General features: G+C 43.2%; 2 protein-coding genes across 17 annotated transcripts in view; one reads left to right on the forward strand and one right to left on the reverse strand.

Annotated features, from left to right (window-relative positions):
* The window catches only part of DCUN1D3 (defective in cullin neddylation 1 domain containing 3), a 39,660-nt gene extending 33,693 nt beyond the window's left edge, over positions 1 to 5,967 (reverse strand). Inside the window, exon 1 of one of the 4 annotated variants that reach the window (XM_032396200.1) lies at positions 5,902 to 5,967. The gene's annotated coding sequence lies outside the window, so the exon portion shown is untranslated. Of the gene's footprint in view, positions 1 to 5,504; positions 5,724 to 5,798 lie in introns of those variants that run through there. The other 3 variants (XM_032396199.1, XM_032396198.1, XM_032396201.1) reach the window with 3 other exon arrangements.
* An 89-nt stretch (positions 5,968 to 6,056) lies between these two features.
* LYRM1 (LYR motif containing 1) overlaps positions 6,057 to 20,623 on the forward strand; it is a 39,481-nt gene continuing 24,914 nt past the window's right edge. The window contains exons 1-3 of one of the 13 annotated variants that reach the window (XR_004298322.1): positions 6,159 to 6,499; positions 7,882 to 7,909; positions 19,074 to 19,233. Coding sequence is in view for 12 of the 13 variants with exons in the window: in XM_032396208.1 (XP_032252099.1) it covers positions 6,337 to 6,499; positions 7,882 to 7,909; positions 19,074 to 19,233 (351 nt within the window). In the remaining variant the exon portion in view is untranslated. Of the gene's footprint in view, positions 6,130 to 6,158; positions 6,500 to 6,600; positions 7,261 to 7,881; positions 7,910 to 18,416; positions 18,526 to 19,062; positions 19,234 to 20,623 lie in introns of those variants that run through there. The other 12 variants (XM_032396208.1, XM_032396203.1, XM_032396206.1 and 9 more) reach the window with 12 other exon arrangements.

Below are 20,623 nucleotides of genomic sequence, written 5' to 3' on the forward strand. Positions count from 1 at the left end.
TCGTCACTTTCAGAAACATTCTGAGGAGATAAGGCCAGCTTCTTACTAGTGCCGTTACTCATTTATAACCTCATTTCGTATATGCTTCAAAAGTGGTTATAAGGGGTCTTCTCTGAAAGAACAGCAGTTTGTGACAAAATGTTTGAGAAAAGAACCAAGGATATACAAAAGACCAAACAATAAGGATTCCAATTAAACCCAAACAAAGTGCCTACAAGGACACGTATGAGGCAGTGTAAATGAGAAAACAAATATTAATACAGAGAAGACCCAATTCTAGTCCTGTAGTTGTCAGTACTTTGCTCTGTAACTTTAAGCAACTTTATTATAACCTTTCTAGATTTCCATTTCCCTACTAAATCACTGCTTTTCAACCTGTTTTCAGCCTCAGAATATTTTGTTTGATTGAAATCTTCTGAGGAAGCCCCATATAACAGAATATTAAAGTTAACTTTCAGAGTGAAGCACAGTGGGGTGAAATGGGAGAAAGACAGCAAAACCCGCTCATTCCACCACAATGTACTCCAGCAATGACCTGCAAGAGGGTTCCATATAGTGCAGTTTGAAAAAACTCCACACCAGATATTCTAAGGTTTTTTGAGGGTCTTTTTCCTGCTTCTTCCTAAACTGGAAGAAGAGGAATGAACTGCATCCAATACAGTAAATGCTAGGACTTGAGCCTTGTTCAGAATCAGAATTACAGATCATATAACAACGCACCTTAAGCAGACACTGCAGAGTCCAAACCCTTCATCAACCAACAGGAGCTAAAAGCTATAACCAAACTCTGTAGTCCTGATAGGATGGAAGCAATCTATTAATAAAATAAGGCAGCAAGTCTTTCCGGCACACTGTCTCCTGGAGTGACAGGCAGAGACTGGGGCAGTGGCTACAAAAGATGCTAAACACTCTCCAAAAAAAACCGAGAAGTCCTGCAAGGGTTGCTATCCAAGATCCTCTGTCAGTCATCATATCTGGTCTGGATTTACAGGCCTCAATGACAGAATTATTTCCAGTCCGTAGATCCTCAGGCTGAGCCCTCCAGCAGGGCAGAACAGGAACACAGATGATGTTTCCTAAAGCTCTGCAATCTAAGCTTCCATGCTGCAATTCAGCCCCAAACCCAACAACACAGCACAGCTCACAGGACAGTCCCAAGCAAAGCCACACCCTCATCATTAACATGATGCCTACCTTTCCATGCACTCAGGTTGGTATCAGGGCACTGGCCACAGGTGGCTTATTTTACCACAACAAGGGCTAATCACCACCTCAAGAAGTGACTTACTGAGTTTCCCTATTCTGATGTATGGTATTTAAATAAAGTTTCATTCACACACATCTAAAAGAAGATTCTTTGGGACTCTCCCCCTCCCATTTTTTTCCTTCTGGCATATCACGACTTCAAAGAATTAGAGTTTGAGCCATTTCCAACCTTCTCTCTCATCATTTTGCTAAATTAATATGTCGAGTTCTAGTTTGTAATCACTCATTAATTAAATGGCCAGGTGCTACGGTAATCTCCTTATGTCCCCAAAAGAAACAGGACCCTCCATCACCTAGAAAAACAGATACAAGAACCAGTGAAACTAGACTTGAAAGACACTAACTCAAACACCCTGGTCCATTGTGCAAAGAGCTTCAGAACAATCTGCAACATTTAGGGAGAATTGGTCCTGGTTCACTGGTATCAACATCTGTAAACAGACACAAAGAGGTAACTGTAAATTATCAAGAGCTGGGGAAATAGGAGTTACCAAGTAATTACCATTGTTTCAATCTGAATTACCACATCTTCACCTCAAAACAACTGGCAGCCAGTGTACAATTAACTCTCCTTACTGCAGCACAGACATCAAAACAGTAGCCATATCAGGTTCATGTTAAGTCACCTAATGCAATATAGAACACAACTCCAAGAATAAGTGTCATCAACTGGCCTCCTAGGTTGCCCGCCTTTCAGAGTGTGTCCAAAAGACCCCAAAGTTTAAGAAAGAAATCAACTGGTATCCTATATTAAACGGCCAGCTCAGCTCCAAGACTCAAATTCATTTAGATTTGTGGAGTCTTTCCCCAAACACAATCAGCGGCCAACGTAGGAGTCAATGGCTTCTCCCTGTGTTCAAGTCCCCTCCTACCCATCCACCCCCTTTCAGAAATTAGAAAACCACCACCAGTCTCCAAACTGGCTGATGAAATTTCAGCCTACAGGATATTTTCATACTTGCGTTATAAAAAACCATTGAGTAGTGGACACCTTAATAACCCATTGGCTAGAGCATTTGAAGTCCAGCGTTAGCGTACGAAGTCCAAAATTCTTTAACCTAGACCAAAGCCCAGTATATATGTATTTCATTATCAGCTCTCCATTCCCTTGTGTTACTCTGCAGTATGGAGAGTGGAGTCTATTGTTTGCAAGGTCCTAGCTGTTCACTTTAGTCACTAGCTTGCTAACTAAAAGACTTTCCATTTGTATTCAAGTCGGAATTCAGTAATTCAGTACCAGGCTCTATTCCACTCCCTTCATTACCCTCAGGACTGCCCAACGGGCTCTATTCAAGTTAGTTCTCACAATCCATCTACCAATGCTACTAAAATACCAGAACTTAAAACAGGTGACAGGTCCTCAATTTCTGATTTGTTTTTCCCCAAACACTAAAAGGTTTTATTTAGCATTTCTAATACCGACTTTACTACAAATAGCCCAAGCAATATTTAAGTCTCTCAACCGCATGGCTCAAAGGGCCAATTCACTCAAAGAACACACTAGTCACTGTTGTGGGGTTCAAAAGAAGAAAACAGTGTATTCTTTCTGTTTCGGCGCACTGTGACATGGCAGAAGAGGGCCAAATCAAGGAGGAGTCCTGATTGGGCTTCTCAAGTGGACAACCTGGTCAAGGTGAGGCTGAAAAGCAGCTGACTATTGGAGATGAATGGCCCCAACAGAAGGCAAAAGTAGGTTACATCCCCTGGTTACATGCCAGCCCAAAGATGCCGACATAGTGGGATTGAGCCCACAATGGTCATTTATCTAATGTAATCCATGAAGTGAACTTTTAGCACCAACCTACACCTCAGCTGAGTGTTATTAGTCACCAGGCAGACCAGACAAGAGTGGAAATGTTGCAACATAAAACGTGCCTCCCTACAAAAAACAACTTCAAACTTAGATCCTGATGGACATCTTTGTAGACCAACAGGGGTATGTTATTATCATTTGCCCAGTCTTCAACCCTAAATTCATACATGGCTGGAAGCAAAGGAGGATTCATATATTAGAACATATGCAGGGTACTTGTTATGCAATTTTAAATAGCAGCATATAAGACAAAATACTGTAAGGAAAAAAAGGTGTGTTCTCAGTTGAACGTTCCATTGAATTCTGAACACAGTTTGACATTTATCTGCCAGAAAAGACCCAGGTGACCACAGCCACCTTGCCTCCTCTCCCCACTCAGCAGAGTGACTTTTTCTTTTATTGCAGTTGTCCAATAGTACCTGCAAAATAGTAAGTGATAATACTCTAGGAAAAGAAACAGAATTGATCAAAAAGGAGCATCGCTTTCTATTTCCTTCTTCTTACTCTTATTTTGCCTACCTATTCTGAGCCCAGCCTCCACCTCTCTTGACTTAGACTTTTTCATTTCCTCTTTGCTCACTAGGCTCTGGCTGTTACTGCCTCCCCTTTCTCGTTCTCCCTCACCTCCCCACACCCTCTCCACCCCATCCCTTTCTTCCTAGGCCCTAGAACTAGCCAGTCACTCTTGCCAGTTTCTGCACTAGCTAGTCCCTGAACCTGGAAGGCTCCTCCCCTATATCTGCATGGCTGGCTTCTTTTTATTTAAAGCTCAACTTAAGTGTCACCTCCTCAGAAAGGTCTTCCTTGACTGCATCTCAATGAGACACTTTCTGTCACATCACTCTTTCTTCAGCACTTATCAAAATCTGATTTATATGCTTATTTCTTCTGTCCCCACACACTCCAGTGTGAGCTCCATGAGAGCTCAGACCTTATGCTTGCATTCACCTTTGTCCACTCAGAGCCCAAAATAACGGCTAGCACTTACTAGCTAGTCAATAATGCTTGCTGAATGAATGAATTTTGGACTTTTTATTCTTTGGTTCCAAATCAATTAAGGTGAGAACAGTGGTCATTCTTTTCTTTTGTTACAGTTCTGTGAAACATCTAAACATGCTGTTACTTGTACAATCAAAGCATTAAATATTATTTTATCAGGCCTGAAAGTCCTGATGAGTAGGATGGGATCCGTTACAATTCTTCTAGCAATACGCATATAAATTCAGTTATAGAGGGCCAGGATTTATGGACGTGCTCTAATCAAAGGATCCCTAAAGTTTAGGCACTATTTCTTAAAGTTCTTCAGAAAACACAGTTCCACATTCAACAGAGGACTTCCAAAGAAAATATCAACACCAAAATAGGAATCATTACATTTCACTCTGAAATTCCTACGACAAGCTAAAAGGGCACTACTTGGTGATTTTTTTTTAAACCAATAGAACATCAATAAAGAGATCTTCTAATCATTCTCTGCTTTCTTCAAATAATTTTTCCATTATTGGTTTGTATTCTTTTTTAAAACAAAACAGATCACATTTTCTCATTTAAGTCCATCTATACACAAAGAATCAGCTAAATAAATAAGACAGAAATCAGCACAAGCCAAATGTGTCACTGAAGACTTGTGTGCCCGACACATAAATGGAGAAAAAGATAAAAGAGCTATTGTCCAATTGCAGAAACAAAAAAGTAATATGGGGTTTTCTGTTCTCTGAAGTGCATCATGAAGTGTGGGTGGAGAGAAACACAGAAATCCAGAATTAGCTTAACATCAAATCATTTTGGAAAGAGTTGACAACATGTAAATTCCTCACACATAAAGTATTTAGAACAAGAGACTTTGATTCCTGGGCTATGATGCCATTTAGGAATCCTTGCAAGGACTTTGGAATTCCAGTATTCATAGGAGAAAATGCTCATCTTAATTTGGAGCTACCAGGCATTGAGAGGTACTCCCAATGTGACACAACCTGTAACTGAAGTATTACAAAGCTTGCAGTTAAGATCTGGGATAGAGGCTGAACACCAAATTCAAAAGAGGTACCCAAGATACCAAGTGCCATAAGGAAAAAAAAACAAAACCCACCAAGATTACCACCTAGCCACAGAGAACTGAGGTGGAAACGAGGGGTGTATATGGGGTAAGGTAAGGGGTGAAGGGGAATGGAAAAAAACAATACATTTGTCACCCCGTCCCACTTCCTATACAGGATACAGGCAAAGCTTCCAGACCCATTACCTCAGGCACAGATGGTTATCGTTTATAGCAAAGGTGCATAGAAAGGCCTTCACGTCTGAGCCCCTTAATTCCAGGGCTGTTAATGATTAAAGAGAAGGATGGGGGTGGGAGGAAAATGAGGGAGGAGGGAGCTGGAGATTCACCCACCACCTCCCGCTTGGACTCCCACCTCACAGCGCTTACCCGGGCCATAGGACCAGAGTCTGCACCCTCTCCAGGGCAGCTCCAGCCCCCAGATCCCCAGGCCTGGGTTGAGGGGTGCTGGCGGTGGGGAGGCAGGGACAGTAGGTTAAGTTTTCTTGAGCCCTGCGGCTGACACGCCACAAGCTCCCCTCACAGCCTCTTCCAAAGGGACCAGTCCAGACAAGGAGCTGATTTCCACTCCTCCCCTTCCACCCCCTCTTCTCGAAGGTACCCAACCCCCGCCCCTTCATCTCTCAATGCTCCCCGCTTCTCCTCAACCCCCCCCAAACTCACAGCTGCTCCAGAGGTTCCTCCAGTCAAACCCTTTCTGGAAACGACGGCGGCCCGGCGGGTCCAAACCACCTACCATCCCCGCTCGCGTTTCCAGGCTCCCTACCCGCGCCGCCGCCTCCTCTTCTTCCACCACTGCCGCCGCCTCCTCTTCATCTGCGGCCCACCGGCGGCGGCCGCCCCCAAGCCCCGCCCCCTCCATCGCCTCCTGCATCATCACTTCCGGTAACCCCGCAGGCCGCCCGCTCCAGGAGGGAGAATAGAAGAGGGGCGGGGAGGAACGGGTGGAAGATTGCGTCACGACGTACGCAAAGACGTACGAAGCCGTCGCCAAGTAAGGGCAAAGACCTAGCGACGCGGAGGGAGGGCTAGGAGGAGCTGGACTGGACCATTTTTTTGGCTCGGGGGGGGAAGGATAGCGAAAGGGGTAAAGGAGAACTAGGGAAAGGATGAAGTTGGCTATATTGTTGCGTATACGGCGGAAGGTGGGCTAGAGTATAAAGTTTAAGGGAGACTCGAGACTGCCCCTGACCTGGAACTAATGCTCCCACAGAGGTCCTCCCGGTGGTTTAGTCCGGCCTGGCCTACCGGACTTGCCCGACCAGCGTCGGCCGCGGCTCTGCTAAGCTCCCGGCACCGCCTCCTCCTAGCCCGCGGTAGGCTGCGGCGCTTCTGTGGGTGGGGGAAGGCAGAACTGACGCAGAGTGAGTGTAGGGGATGGAGACGCTGCCTCCTGGCGCGGGAGACTGGGGGAAGGGGTTGGCTCCCCAGGGGCAGGGATGGGGTGGGGGCGGGGGTGCGACGTTGCTAGGAGACGTGCTTGTGTGACCCCAGCCTCGCGAGGGCGGCTCGGTGTCATCGCGCTGGCCTCAGGAACCTGCCAAGGGAAGCGGCCCGAGGGCCAGGAAGCAGAGGCCTGTTGTGGGGACGCTGAGATGCCGGTTGGGCCCATCTGAGACCTTTAGATCCCTGAATATAAATGCGAGATTAGTAGGGGCAATTCCGGGAGCGAGAGGCGTCAAGCTGGGGAAGGTTGACCCAAACGAGGCCCCGTAGAGCAAACCTCCTTCTTACTGCCTCGGTCCACAAACGAGAACAAGACGCAGGCCTTGCTCCGTGACTTTTTATTCGAGTGCAGAAAAAAGTTAAAATGTAAATCAGTAAGGAGGATATCAGCAAGTGCCACATGCCCCCTAAGACTAATACCGGGTGAAGTGGTAGAAGATTGGGGTAGGGTCACTCTAATTCGGGTAAGGCTTTTCAGACAAGACCAGGTTTCATAGAGATGCGAGAAAAGAGAGAAGCTAGGGAATGGACCTTCTAGATGGAGAAAAGAGCCAACGGGAAGGGTTCTGAGGAAGGAAACGGCGAGAAAGCCAGGTGGCTGGAACTGAAAGAAGGGCCAGAGTGGTCTGTGATGAAGAAATGGCAGGGCCTGGTCAAGCACAGCGTTTTTTAGCCCAAGGTAAGGGTTTGGCTGTTGTGTTACCTGAGGATTTTGAGAAGGGGAGTGACCTGACTTACATTTTTTAAAAATCCCTTGGCTGCTAGATAGAGAAGGGTAGAAGTTGTCAGACCTGTTAGGAGGCTGCTGCAGTAGGCCAAGGGAGAGATGGGTAGTGGCCGTGGAAATGCAGATAATTAAATTCATAATGCATTTTGGAAGTAGAGCTTGCAAGACTTGCTGTCGGATTAGATGTGATGTGTATGGGAAGAAGAGGAACCAAGGATGACTCCTAAGGGAAAACAGCTTGGGAGGAAATACCCTAAATTCTTTTTAGACATACTAGATTTGCTAGGTCTTTTAATCATCCAGGTGAGGATGTTGAGAAGTTAGATATACAAGTCAGGGGAAAAGTCCTTGGGAAAATAAGTAGAGGGGTTTTTAGAGACTACCCAGAGAAGAAGAGAAGCCAGCAGAGGAGACCCTTGTCACAGATAAGGCCTCAGAGATAAAAGAAGGCTTCCTTAATATCCCATAATAATGAGACTCACTCATAATCAGTGAGACTTATCCACCCACTAGCCAGCTTCTGTTCATCGTCTAAGCCCTGGCTCAAATCTCTTCCTTCCCTTCCTCCCACAGCTGTCGGTGCTTTTGGACTTGAGCGCAGGTGATTTGTGTCCATTACAGCAAGCCTGACTTTGCTTGTTAATTGTTTGTATGTCTGACTCCCCATGGGCTATTTCTTCTTTGTGTCCTGCTGGCTCCTAGTACAGAGCTTTGCCCATAGGGTCCACTATATGGTTATAGCTAGGTAGGAACACTATTCATAAGATATCAGTCATGGACTTCAACAATTCTGACAAAGGGGCTTTTTTCCCGCTGCTGCCACCACTACCAATCACAAACTAGATATGGTTAATCTCATAAAACCTAGAAAGGGTATCAGAAGAAGTTTCAGAAGGCCTGGGTTCCAGTCTTGGATCTGCTACTGACCAGCAGGGGCACTGGATAAGGTCTTTTTCTTTGAGCTGGAGGGGCTCCCTAAATTAGAGACTACAAACTGGCAAGACAGATATTGCATGCAAACATACCGTTCATCCCACAGAGTGATTTAAATTTAAATTCTTTTTAAAATTTACTTACCAACATATAAAAATTGGACATCAAAATCCAGATTTTCAGCTTCATTTGAAAAATGAGACAATCTGGCAACACTATCCTGAGGTTCCTACACTGCAACAGTCAGCTAGAGCCAATAAGCTTCTCCCCACCCACCCCCCTCCTCTTCAACTATCTGCCTGACCTGTGGGCATTTGATTTGCAGTTCTTGATGTAGCTGTGGCGCTGTGCTGTTCCTGAGGGGCCATTAGCTACATGTAGCTATTTATTTGGTTTTTTTACTTGTAGCTATTTAAATAAAAATTTAAGTGCCAGTTCCTCAGCTGCAGTAACCATATTTCAAGTGCCCAGTAGCCACATGTGGCTAGCTACCCTGTTGGACAGCGCAGTTAGAGAGTATTTCCGTCATTGAAATACATTATGTTGGTCAGCACTGAACTGGAGGAGCTTGAAGGTACTCTGGGTGCTAGTCGTTCCACCCATGTAAAGAGGGGCAGTCATTGCTCCTACTGTCAAGGAATTTTGTCTAGTGAGCTCTTTTGCCTCTGCAGATGAGAAAAGTTGCTCATTTGGTAGTTACTTGACAGTTGGAGGGTACTTAGAAACTGTCTTGAGGGCAGGGACCCCTACTCAAGCAAGGTGAGGTTATTCATCAGATGGTTGGATCAAGGGTCAGATACTAGGAAGCTCCAACTGTATCTAATGTTCTAACCAAAGCTCTTTTGTCAGTTCCCTAATCCATTTCCCTAGGAAATTATCACAAAGGAGGGATTTAAATGTTAATTTAAACCTAAGTGTTTCTTGTTCTCAGACTTCCCCTGTTCCTATGAAGGGGTGAAATCCTGGATAGTTATGAATGAATGACTGGGGTTGATTTTTAGCAATGACCTAGTTTTCATCTATTTCCAGCTCACATACACCCCCACACGTCTAACACCTCCTCCTACTTCTGGTAACTGGTTCTCACCACCTCTGACTGACCCTTACTTTGTCTCTTAAAATATGCTGATAAGGAAACAGGTACTTCCATTTCTTTTGAATTGAGGGGCCAAAACTTGGTTTCCATTTAGAATTTCTGTCTCTGAGGGGAAAAAGAGCTGTATGTCTCTTGGTTACAAAAGCCTGATTGGAGTTCCCCTTACAAGTATAATCTTGCATGTGCTTCTATGCTGGTATATTTAGAATGAGCATACTTGCCTCCTATGATCTTGTTTGGGATAATTTAGAAGTCTTTCAGACATCAGTATTTTTGGTTTTTCCCTGTGTTCTGGAGATTTCCCATATTACAGGACCTAACCTAATTTCCATTCCTTTAAGTAAAATGAAAATACAGTCTACCTTCTCTCTGCCTCCTATCTCTGACACACCATATTGTCACTTTCTGTGTATAAAGATGCTGTTTCAGAGAATAGCTGTGGTATGATTAAGTACACCACACAAGCATATCCTGAGATTTGCAAAACAATGTGTGGCTTTACACTTCCCTTTTTGGATGCTAGTAACCAAAAACTGAGTCCAGGACAGGAAATAAGTCCATTGGGTGTGTGTGTGTGTGTGTGTGTGTGTGTCTATTATTGAAGAGAGAGGAGAGAGGGCAGAGATGTGTGGAGTACAGCTTATCTTGAAGGTTATTCGATTTGGGTAAGGATGATACTGTGTAGGATATGGGTGTACACCAGAAAGTAGGAAATATAACAGATGTAGGAGAAAAACATGCCAAAGGATAAGCAAGGAGTAAGAGATAAAGGAAGAAAAATAGGAAGGGAAGTCTGGGCATGCTTTCGATGTTGGCACCTGCATTATATTTCCAGTAAGAAGTATGTGCTGTGGTCTGAAGATAAGCGGTGCCTCCGACAGGGTTATTTACTCATACTGAAGAACAATAGCCCTTTACTGTACAGGGATTATTAATGATCAGAGGGAAACAGCTTTAGGAAAATCCATTACTATCACAAAGCAATAAATTCGCCAACAGGCCGCACGCTTCTTTTCCCTCCTCTGCAGACAAAGCTTAGCATAGATAAAAGAGGCCTCATTGTTTCTTCTTTATTTCCTCCTATTCAGGTAACATTTGCCTTTGTTAGCTCCCAATGCTAAGTGATTTACATGGGTTATCTCATGAATAATCCTTACCACCACTCTTTGAAGAGGGTTCTATTGTTACCCCATTTCACTTTTTAAGAAACTGAGGCTCAGGAAGACGACCAATGTAGTCAGAATTCAAACCCAGGTTTGACCATTCCAGAACCCATTTGCTCATTAGTTGCACTGTATCTTCTGTTCCTTACATATGTGGAAAAACTTTGAATGCCTAAAACCAAGACAGTCATTCTCTACTCCGCTTTCCAGGGCAAGAAAAACTGTTTGCTTTGGCATTATGAGAGCATTTCAGTTCCCTAGAGGTTTTCCAAATGACAGAAGCTTTAAATTACAATTTTGTAGGTTTGATCCCTGATCATTTGGGTGCAATGGATCTGTTCCCCAGAAGGATTTTTTTTTTCCCAAGAAAAAAATGTATCAGAACCACATTTTTCTATATATTTGGTTCTAAGCTTCATGGAAACAGTAAATCAATTTCAGTCCAGTGCACTAACCATTACTGGCTTTTAAAGAACTTAGGAGTAAGGGTTACATTTTAACTGTGTGTCTTATACTGCCTTAGATGGAACTGATAAGGCCTCCTCCCCAAATAACGGAGTCTTAAGTTCCTTATCCTAACACCCGCAGCACCACTCTTGAAAACATCTTTGTGAGGGTTACTTAGTATTTTTAAATACTGGTCCAAATACTACCATGTATGAGAATGGGCATTACTGGTGACTATTCTGTGTGTAAATTTATTCTTCTTACAAATTTCAAGCTCCAACTTTGTACCAGGCCTAAGGGTGTGATGAATGAGGCATAGTCCTAACCCTTCTAATTTATCGCTCCCCAAAACACACACAGTGGAGGAAGAAAGGTAAGCCAAACAGAAACTGAGAATAGAATGACCAGTATGACACAAGTGTGCTGGACGTGCCTGGGAAACAGAGCAGGGACACAGCTGAACCCACTTCGGCATGAAGAAGGCACCCTGCGAAAAGTAAGGGAAGTTCAAGGATGAGAATCAGCAGCTAGGCAAAGAAAGAATATTTCAGTTCTGTGAATTTGGATCTTCATTTGACAAAAAGAAGGGGTGTCAGATCTAAGGAGATGGGACAGCAGGAGAGGGACAGGCCAGCATGGGTGCCCAATGAACATGTAAGACAGTGATTTCATTTGGGTGAGTTTCACAGTCTCCACTACCCTAACCCACCCACCCAATCATAAAGTAGTTGGGGGAGAAATTTGACTATATTACATCATTGTGAGATAAAAAAAATTCCACCTAGGGGCAGATATTGAAAGAATGGAAAGAGTCTTTCCTTCAACCTGGGGCTTGAAAGTCGGTTAATTCCCATTGCCTTTTCTGTCCTTTGTTTATACTGCAACACTTCTTCTTAAGTAGAAGGCAAAGCCTCATGAGAGTCCAACACTGGGAATTTTGACATTCCTGAGACCAGAGTCATACTTCTATAAATTTCATCTGGAGAAGGAATTTTCATCTCTGCTCTTAAACTCCTCAGTGTTCATGCTGTGATGGTCTTTCCAAAGGTGGGGAAAAGGGTAAAGTGGATAAATCCCCTAATACTAGCATATCTTCCCACAGGCCTCCTGTAAAATTAAATCTAGACATGCCACGTGCCTACATGTGCTGTGTAGAGTGGGTTCTTGGAGCCTACCCAGACCATTTCCACTCACCATAGAGTAGAAGGGTGAATGGGTGGTGTGTTTTGTTTTGTTTTAGATTGATTACTTCCCCATTACTCCAAAATAAAAATGGGAAAGCTCTTGGTCAGGGAAATAATCATCCAGCTTTATTGGCTCTTAATCCCAACTCTCCTGTCAATTAGATGACATTAGGCAAGACTTTTTTTCACCATCTGCAAGATACAATTTGAAACCCAGCACATTTTAAAAGATGTAAATTAGACCGTGATACTCCAACTTGCTTAAAATCTGCCAATGTCTTCCTTTTGTTTTTACACTACAAACCAAACTCCTTTCCAGGACCTACCCTCCCAACCTATGCTGGATTCTGCCCACCTGCGGCCTCACCTCCCTGACAGCTTCTGGATGCATTGACAGTATTTACCACCTCATAGCCTTTGTTGGTTCCCACCCTCTTCCTGAAGCACCTTTCCCTTAACCCTTGCCTTTAACAGGCTCCTTCATGTCATTCAGAACTCAAATGTCACTACCCAAAATAAAATAGCCCTGCCCCTGTTCATTTGTTCCTCATATTACTCTTTCATTCCTAAGGAGCACATATCACCACCAGAAATTGTCTTTGTCTTGTATCTCGTCTGCTCTGCCACTAAAATGGAAGCTTCAGGAGGGCAGGGACCATAGCTGCTTGATTATCAAGATTGTGTATCCCTAGAATCTCCTGTGCCTGGTCCCAGTGGGTACTGCTGGATGGATGCTTGGGAGGGACCAGTAAGGCCTGGGGAGTGGTAGCACTGTAATGAGCCCTGGTGCCTCCTCTATGGTATCCGCTCCCTGTGGAGTGGCAGAAGAGAGCTGCTGTAGGGAACCGAAGAGCAGCGCAGTCCCGCCAAGTGCACAGCCTCCTTTAAAGGTGCTGAGGTGCAACATAATTAAGGAAGTGCAGTTGCAGGGGAGGAAGAAGGGCAGATGGTACACAGAAAATCTTATTAAAAGGTTATTCATATCAAGGTGCAAAAGGTCTTTCACTCTTTGTGGGAAGGGAACAGAATTGTTCAGTTCCTATTGTCACAACTGGCTAAGCTCTTTAAAGCAATTAACAGACATTCAATCACATTCACTGAGACTGAGCATCCTATTTAGTGATTAAAAGTTTGGGCTGGATTCCAGACGTTCTAGGTTTGAATCCTGGCCTCACCTCTTTCTTTCTTTCCTTTCTTTTCCTTCTTTCTTTTCTTTTCCTTCTTTCTTTTCTTTTCCTTCTTTCTTTTCCTTCTTTCTCTTTCTTTTCCTTCTTTCTTTTCTTCCTTCCTTTCTTTTCTTTCTTCCTTCCTTTCCTTTCCTTTCCTTTCCTTTCCTTTCCTTTCCTTTCCTTTCTTCCTTTCTTTACTTTCTTCACTTTCCCTCCTTCCTTCCTTCCTTCCTACCTACCTACCTACACCCAATGTAAGGCTTCAACTCACAACCCTGAGATCAAGAGTCTCTGCTAACTAAGCCAGCCAGGTGCCCCCTAGCCCCACCTCTTAATAGCTGATGTGACCCCTGGACAAGTTACTTACCTCTCTGCATCAGGTTCCTCCTTTATAAAGAGGATAATGGTAGTTATCTACCTTAAAGAATTGTGATGATTTGGGGAGTTAACATATGTAAAGCACCTAGCAAAGCCTCTGGCACAGAGTAAGTACAAAGCAAAATGTAGTATTATTATCATTATTCTAATGAGCAAAACAGTCCAAGCCCTCCAGGAATTCAGAGACTGTGAAGAAAAAGACACAATGAAATTGCAAAATAGCCGTGGCTGGCTGTGATAGTTGCAGAGAAAAAGGTGCCCCCAGAAAAACTTGAGAGCAAATAGGTATCTACTAGGTGCAGTGGGGTGGCTAGCAGAAATCAGGCATTTACGTGGGTGGCTCAGCCGGAATAAACACCAAGGCAGGACAGCAGGGTGCCTTAGAGCAGTGGCTTTGAAACTTCTGTTTTTCAGACTCTGTATCTCAATTTATAGTATTATTTACCCATATTTTAAACCAGCTTTAGAAACTTTTGTAATACATTTATTTAAAGGAAGCTCTATATTGCTATATCAAAATCACTTTAAATTATGGGTTTGATGGACTATTATAATACATTAAAAGAATCACAATAGGAAAATACTTGTACATCCAAAAAAATCACCTTCCCAATCAATCTTTGGGACACCTGCTGTAGGGGAAACACCTCGCAACTGTGACCAGAGGCCAAAACACTCTAGCCAGCAACATTTGTCAGCCTTTGCTTAGTGGCACGGGGCTGCAGTTGGTAGATGCTTGGTAGTGAATTTTATCTTGGTACTGTGTTTATATGGGGTGCGATTTTAAGAAAAGACCAGTTTCCAATCACATTTCCTCCCAGGGACACTTCATATCTCTTATTTTTCCTCATTCTGGGGTTTTGTGGTTAAGGAAGTAAAATGAAACAGTTTGACGAAATGTCAATCTCAGAATAAGTTACAAAACTTTAAGAATTCTTTAAGACTTAACTTCGTGGGGCGCTTGGGTGACTCGGTTAAGTGTCTGACTTGGGCACAAGTCATGATCTCAGGGTCCTGGGATTGAGCCCAGTGTTAGGCTCCTCATTCAGCGGAGATTCTGCTTGTCTCTCTCCCCCTGTCCCTTCTCCTGCTTGTTCTCTCTTTCTCAAATAAATAAATGAAATCTTAAAAAAAAAAAAAGGACTCGACCTTGTGGCCAGTTGAGACTGTGGGTCAGTTATGGTCCTCTTTGGGTGCCTGAGTGGCTCAGTGGAGCATGTGACTCTTGATGTAGGTGTTGTGAGTTCGAGCCCCACGTTGGGTATAGAGATTACTTAAAAATAAGATCTTAAAAAAAAATTGTGGTCCTCTAGACAGTTTGATATTCCTCGTGTTGCCTGTGAGAAAATCCCAGCAGACCTCATTGCATCAGATCAACCCTTGAGACTAGTGAAGAAAAGGGGCTGCCTCAGCCTTGCACCAGTAGTGAGAAATCATTGATAGTTTCAAAAGAATAAATGTTGGTTTCAAGCCATTATATCTATTGGAAGGAAGACTCTTAGGGAAAAGGCACTTTCTCCAAACAGGTTGCTTCCTAGGAACAAAGACAAAAATAGAAACCAAAGGGAAAAGAGCATGAAGAAAAAATTTTTATATGGTCAGTTTTGTTCCTAGAATCCCAAGCTTTCTGTATCATGAGATATTTTCATTTATTCAGCAAACATTTGTTGAATACCAGTTACACACCTGGCTAGGTCCTGAGAATTGAGCAGTAAATAGGATGGACATGGTTACTATCCCCATAAACAGGATCAATTGGGGCAAGACAGACACTAACAAACCATTATTACTTGAGTAATTAGAGCTACAAAGAGGAAATTCAAGGATCCACAGGAAGTTTCAACAGAGACCTAATCCAATGCATGTGGTGAGGGGAGGGGGGGATTTTCTGAGATATCCATGTTTGGGGAACTGAAGGATGAGTAGGGGTTGGTCAGGTAAAAAGGGAGGAGGTCAGGAGAGAGCCTTCTAGAAAGGGAGAACAGCATGGGTATATACCTCTAAAGTAAGAAAAACATGATTCCCTCAAAGAACTGAAAGAAATCCAATAAGAAAACAAAAGAGGCATTTTTCTTGTCTTTTCTCTAAGACTTGGAAAGAAGTGTTATTAATCTAGACTTGCTAATAATACACAATGGGGAATACAGCTTTAGACCCTTCTCTGTGGAAGTCTTTGGGACTTGGGTTTTTTGGGTCACCTGATGTTGGAGAAGGAGACTTCACTTATCTCCCTTTCAGGATTAGTTTTCAAAACACTTAAAACATTAATTAAAGTGTTTTGAAAATAGTCCTATTAAGTACCAATTGTTAGTACTACTCGTTACCTTGAGTACTCTAATTGCAGGGCTTGTGTATCTGATTATGGTATATGATCAGTTACAGTTTGAAGCTGTGGCTTTTTTGAGTAGTAGAAGGAAACCAATGAAAGTCAGACTTTGGAGACGCTTGCTGCTGTTTTAATTTGCCAGACCTCCTTCACTTTCCTCAAGTGTCATGCAGTCAGGGAAGTTTCATCTGTTAATGACAGGGAAGTGAAGCAATCATTAATAGAAGTTACAGACTCCCTGCCCCTCACAGGAACTGACTCATGTATTTTCATTTGAAACCATGGAGTTTTAGGGAGAACCAGACACTCAGAAACCTGTTTCCTTACCAGGAAAAGTCATCGTCTCATCGTCTCATGGGTTTTTATTATGATTAGCCACAAAGCATGATGTTTCCTCTCGGTTTTTACACATTTCTTCTAAACATTTTTTTCTTTGTGAGGCATCGTGGACGTCAGAATTGGTGTTGATTATAATTTTCGTTTTTAACTTTTGAATTGGGTGAAGTAGTGCTTTCAAGCTTTTCAGCAAATGGTTAAGCCTTGGTTCATTCTCATTGCAAGTAAGGTCACCAGAGTTAGGAAGGGCAATCATTAAAAAGAAATTCTCTGTAAGGTAAATTCCTTGTAGGTACTTAGAATGTCTAGATAAATATACCTCTTTCCAGCTCCCATTTGCATTATTTAGCTGCCCAAGTTCTCATAAGCTCAGGACTATCCTAAAGTATACAGTCTCCACATGGTATCCGCTCCTCCATGGGTTGGTAATGGATCCTGTCCTAAAGGGCAGTGAGCAGCCTACTTCCCATTCCTGATGAGCCTGTTTGAGGAAAGCCCAGTACTCATAGTGAGGTGTCCTAATGCCTGACCCTGCTACTCATTTACTAAATCTGTCCTTGTCTTCCCAGCCTACCCATTTGTTAAAGGCAGTACAGTATTCATTCTCTAAAATCTGACTTACCAGAATCTTCTAGTAGTGGGAATTTTTTTTTTCTGTCTTTAGATGTTGAAGTAAATAGTAAAGACATAGGCTGAAGTTTTTGCATAAGTTAAAAAAAGCGGGGGGGAGAAAAAAAAAGAAATGCCTAATGTCCAACATTAGGACATTAGCAGGAGAAGAGACAAGTATATTGGGATATCGTCATACAGTGGACTGAATTGCAGTATTGAGAACATATGAGCTAGAGCTACATGTAACAATGTAGATGAACATCGGCAAAAAAAGCAAGTTGCAGAAGGACGTAATAACTTTTATATAGAGAGTTGACCCTTGAACAACATGGGTTTGAACTATGCAGGTCTACCTGTAAACAGATTTCTTTTGATAAGTACCGAACAACACTGTAAATGTATTTTCTCTTCCTTGTGATTTTCTTAACATTTTCCTTTCTCTAGCTTACTTCATCGTAAGAATAAAGCATATAATACATATACATATACATATATATATGTTCATTGACTGCTTATGTTATCAGTAAGGCTTCATGTCAACAGTAGGCTATTAGTAAGCTTTTTGGGGAGTCAAAAGTTAATCACAGATTTTTGACTGTGTGGAGGTCAGTGCTCCTAAGCCCCATGTTCAAGGGTCAACTGTATAAGATTTGTAAACTTGCTAAGCAATACTATATAATGTTAAGTGTAAAGCTATATGTGAGAAGACAAATAACAAGTTCAGGATAGTGTTCATTCTAGGAGAGAGGAAGGGAAATTTGACTAGAAGGGGTATATACAAATATATATGTAATGTATTCTTTAAGATCCATTGTGAATATATGGCTGTTAATTATATTGTTCTCTATATCTTTTTGCATACCTGAAATATTTCATAATAAAAATCTGAAAAACTTTTTTTTTCATAAATTTAATCTTTAAAAACGCAGTTAGCTTTGGGGAATCTACTTAGGTCAGGACTCACTTCGCCAAGTCCTCTGAAATTAAAACTAATGTTTCAGGGTAAAAACCCAAAGAGGCTATAAGCTCTTCAGTCATCAGAAAGATTTTCAGTTGTACTTACTGTATGGTTCTTATGTGAACAAGGAAGCAGACCAACAATTTGAGAGATATTTTCAACAAGGTTATGATGAACTAAAAGAGAGGTTACAACCTGGCAGCCTCTGGGTAGAATCGAGCCTGCAGACCAATTTTGTTTGACCTTCATGGTACTCAGACTTTCAAAAAGAATGAATTAATGTTTTTTTTGAGATTTCACATTTTAAAAATCTGGATTGCTACCTATTGTTAAAGTATCAGGAAATCTGGCATTCCTAGGCCCTCATTTCTTTTTTTTTTTTTTTTTAAGATTTTATTTATTATTTTAGAGAGAGAGAGAGAAAGTGGGGGGAGAGGGAGAGAGAAAATCCCACGCGGACTCCGCACTGAGCGCAGAGCCCGACACAGGGCTCAATCCCACGACCCTGAGATCGTGACCCAAGCCGGAATCAAGAGTCCGACGCCCAACCAACTGAGCCACCCAGGCACCGTGCTAGGCCCTCATTTCTACAAGGCAGCAACTGCCTGGAGCTGAGTAGCAACTGTTCCTTTTCGGGGGGAGGGGCTGCGGTACATCCTCTCCATTTGGCCACTGTCCCCACCCAACCAGGTTCCCTCATTTTATCTGCCAGGGCCTAGAGGTGCTTGAGTTTACAACCCCTGCATGAAACTCGTTACTTAACTAGAAAATTTATTCAAAATGTGCCTTTTCCAGGCACTCTGGTGAGGGCTGTAGTTTTACAAAAATACACACTAAAAGCATCATTCCTAAGATAGTCTGGTAAAGAATTTACTGCTTTAAAGTATAGCACATTTGAATTTTGGTTTACCAGGTTTGTAAAAATGGCCATCATGGCAAACATTAACTCTCAACCATGGGATAATACACAAGGACAGCTGAGGGATCACTGGTATTCCTAGAGCACCATTCTGGCAATGCTACCAAACAGATCTGTTGAGAAAGAGCAATTATTTCTAGACTAATTAAAGAGCTTGATTAAAAAAATGTACATCTGCCTAGCTGCCTACTGTCAAACTGAATTTTCATGCAAATTTTCCCTCTTCTATTTTGGTGGGTCTGAGGATGACAACAGCAACACGACAAGAAGTTCTTGGCCTCTACCGCAGAATTTTCAGGCTTGCGAGGAAATGGCAGGCGGCATCAGGGCAGATGGAAGACACCATTAAAGAAAAACAGTACATATTAAATGAAGCCAGAACACTGTTCCAGAAAAACAAAAATGTAAGTAGGCCCCAACTGGAGATTGTAAGGAGGAGGGCAGTTTCTTGTGATGTTTGTTCTTTTTCATCCGAAAATTGAGAGGACTGAGCATCACGGGTCACAGTGGCCGAGTGTGGGGCTGGAAAGGCCCAGAGGCATAGCCGAGCTCGCTTGCTTAACCACTGGGAAGCAGAGCCCAGCCTGGGTTTCTCTCTTCATTTGGTTCAGGTCTCAGTCCAACCCGTAAGTGGCTCAGCGTCCTCAGAAGACCCCATGAACCAGGTGACACAAGCCAGGCCAGTGACGGTTTTCAGGGGAGGAGCCGTTCCTCACACACTGTGCCTGTTACCAGCCCCTCCCACAGGAGGTGTGCAGTTAAACTTTTGTTTTCAATTCATAACCTATTCAAGACCTCCAAGTATAAACCCATTCAGAGGGAAGAGAATAGGATTAAGACACAGGGTTCCCTTCATAACTTCACTTTGAACTCGAGCCTCTTTGGCTAGCAGAGTGAGTTTGCCCTTTGGGACCACAGAATTGGGTAAGATAGTGCCTCCATTAGCTAGTTTAATGGAACTGCCCACCCAGACACCAGGGAGCCAAAGACCATCTGTAAGAGGCTTGATTTGACCCATCCCAACAAACTATAAAGCATTAGCTGTTAGCTCCTTACAAAGACTGCCTGGCACTAAGCATGGAAAGAGACTTTCAGCTTCTGACTTTTCTTGCCTCCTTCTTATTGATCTCACAGAGTCAATGCTGTCACTGTTCCCTCATGAAACCTCCTGCAGTCTGTTCTCTTTTCCCGCTCTGACCCGTTTCTGTGTCCTTTTTGGCCCTGTCTTCTCTACACACCCTCTGGCCAGCTGTAAGGATCCTCTGAAGGTCAGCCCTCTGCGCTGAGGCCCAGGGACCATGCAGTCGCTTTCTGGTTCCAGCTCCCATATCTGAATACCCAGCCTCAGCCTCTCACCAGCCACCTGAAGGAGCTCACGACAGGCATGATGATCCAAAGCAGAACTCCTCCTTCCACAAGGACACCTCCCCTTTCCAGTTTGCCTATTTCTGCTCTAGCTCCTGTTACCACTCTGCAAACTGTTTGCTCTCATTCTTTCGGTCAGCAAGTATTTGAGTGCCCATCGTGTGCCAAACACTGGACTAGACACAGAGGATATAAATGAGCAAAACCAAGACAGGATCCCTCACAGATGTTTAAGAGTTAGATGGCAAGAAGTGTAAAATGGCAATTAGGGTAAGCACTACAAAAGAAACCCTCCCAATCTACGTTCCCCTTCTCAGAAGCCCTGAGGCCTCCCTGCTTCATAAAACCAACCTGCTTATGAAGCTTATCTCTGCCTTTCTGACCCTCCACCAGCTTCTCCAAACTTTTTGTGCCACACACCAGAGTGTA

Source organism: Phoca vitulina, unplaced genomic scaffold (assembly GCF_004348235.1).
Source record: "Phoca vitulina isolate PV1807 unplaced genomic scaffold, GSC_HSeal_1.0 scaffold90, whole genome shotgun sequence".
In the NCBI taxonomy this organism is placed as follows: domain Eukaryota; kingdom Metazoa; phylum Chordata; class Mammalia; order Carnivora; family Phocidae; genus Phoca; species Phoca vitulina.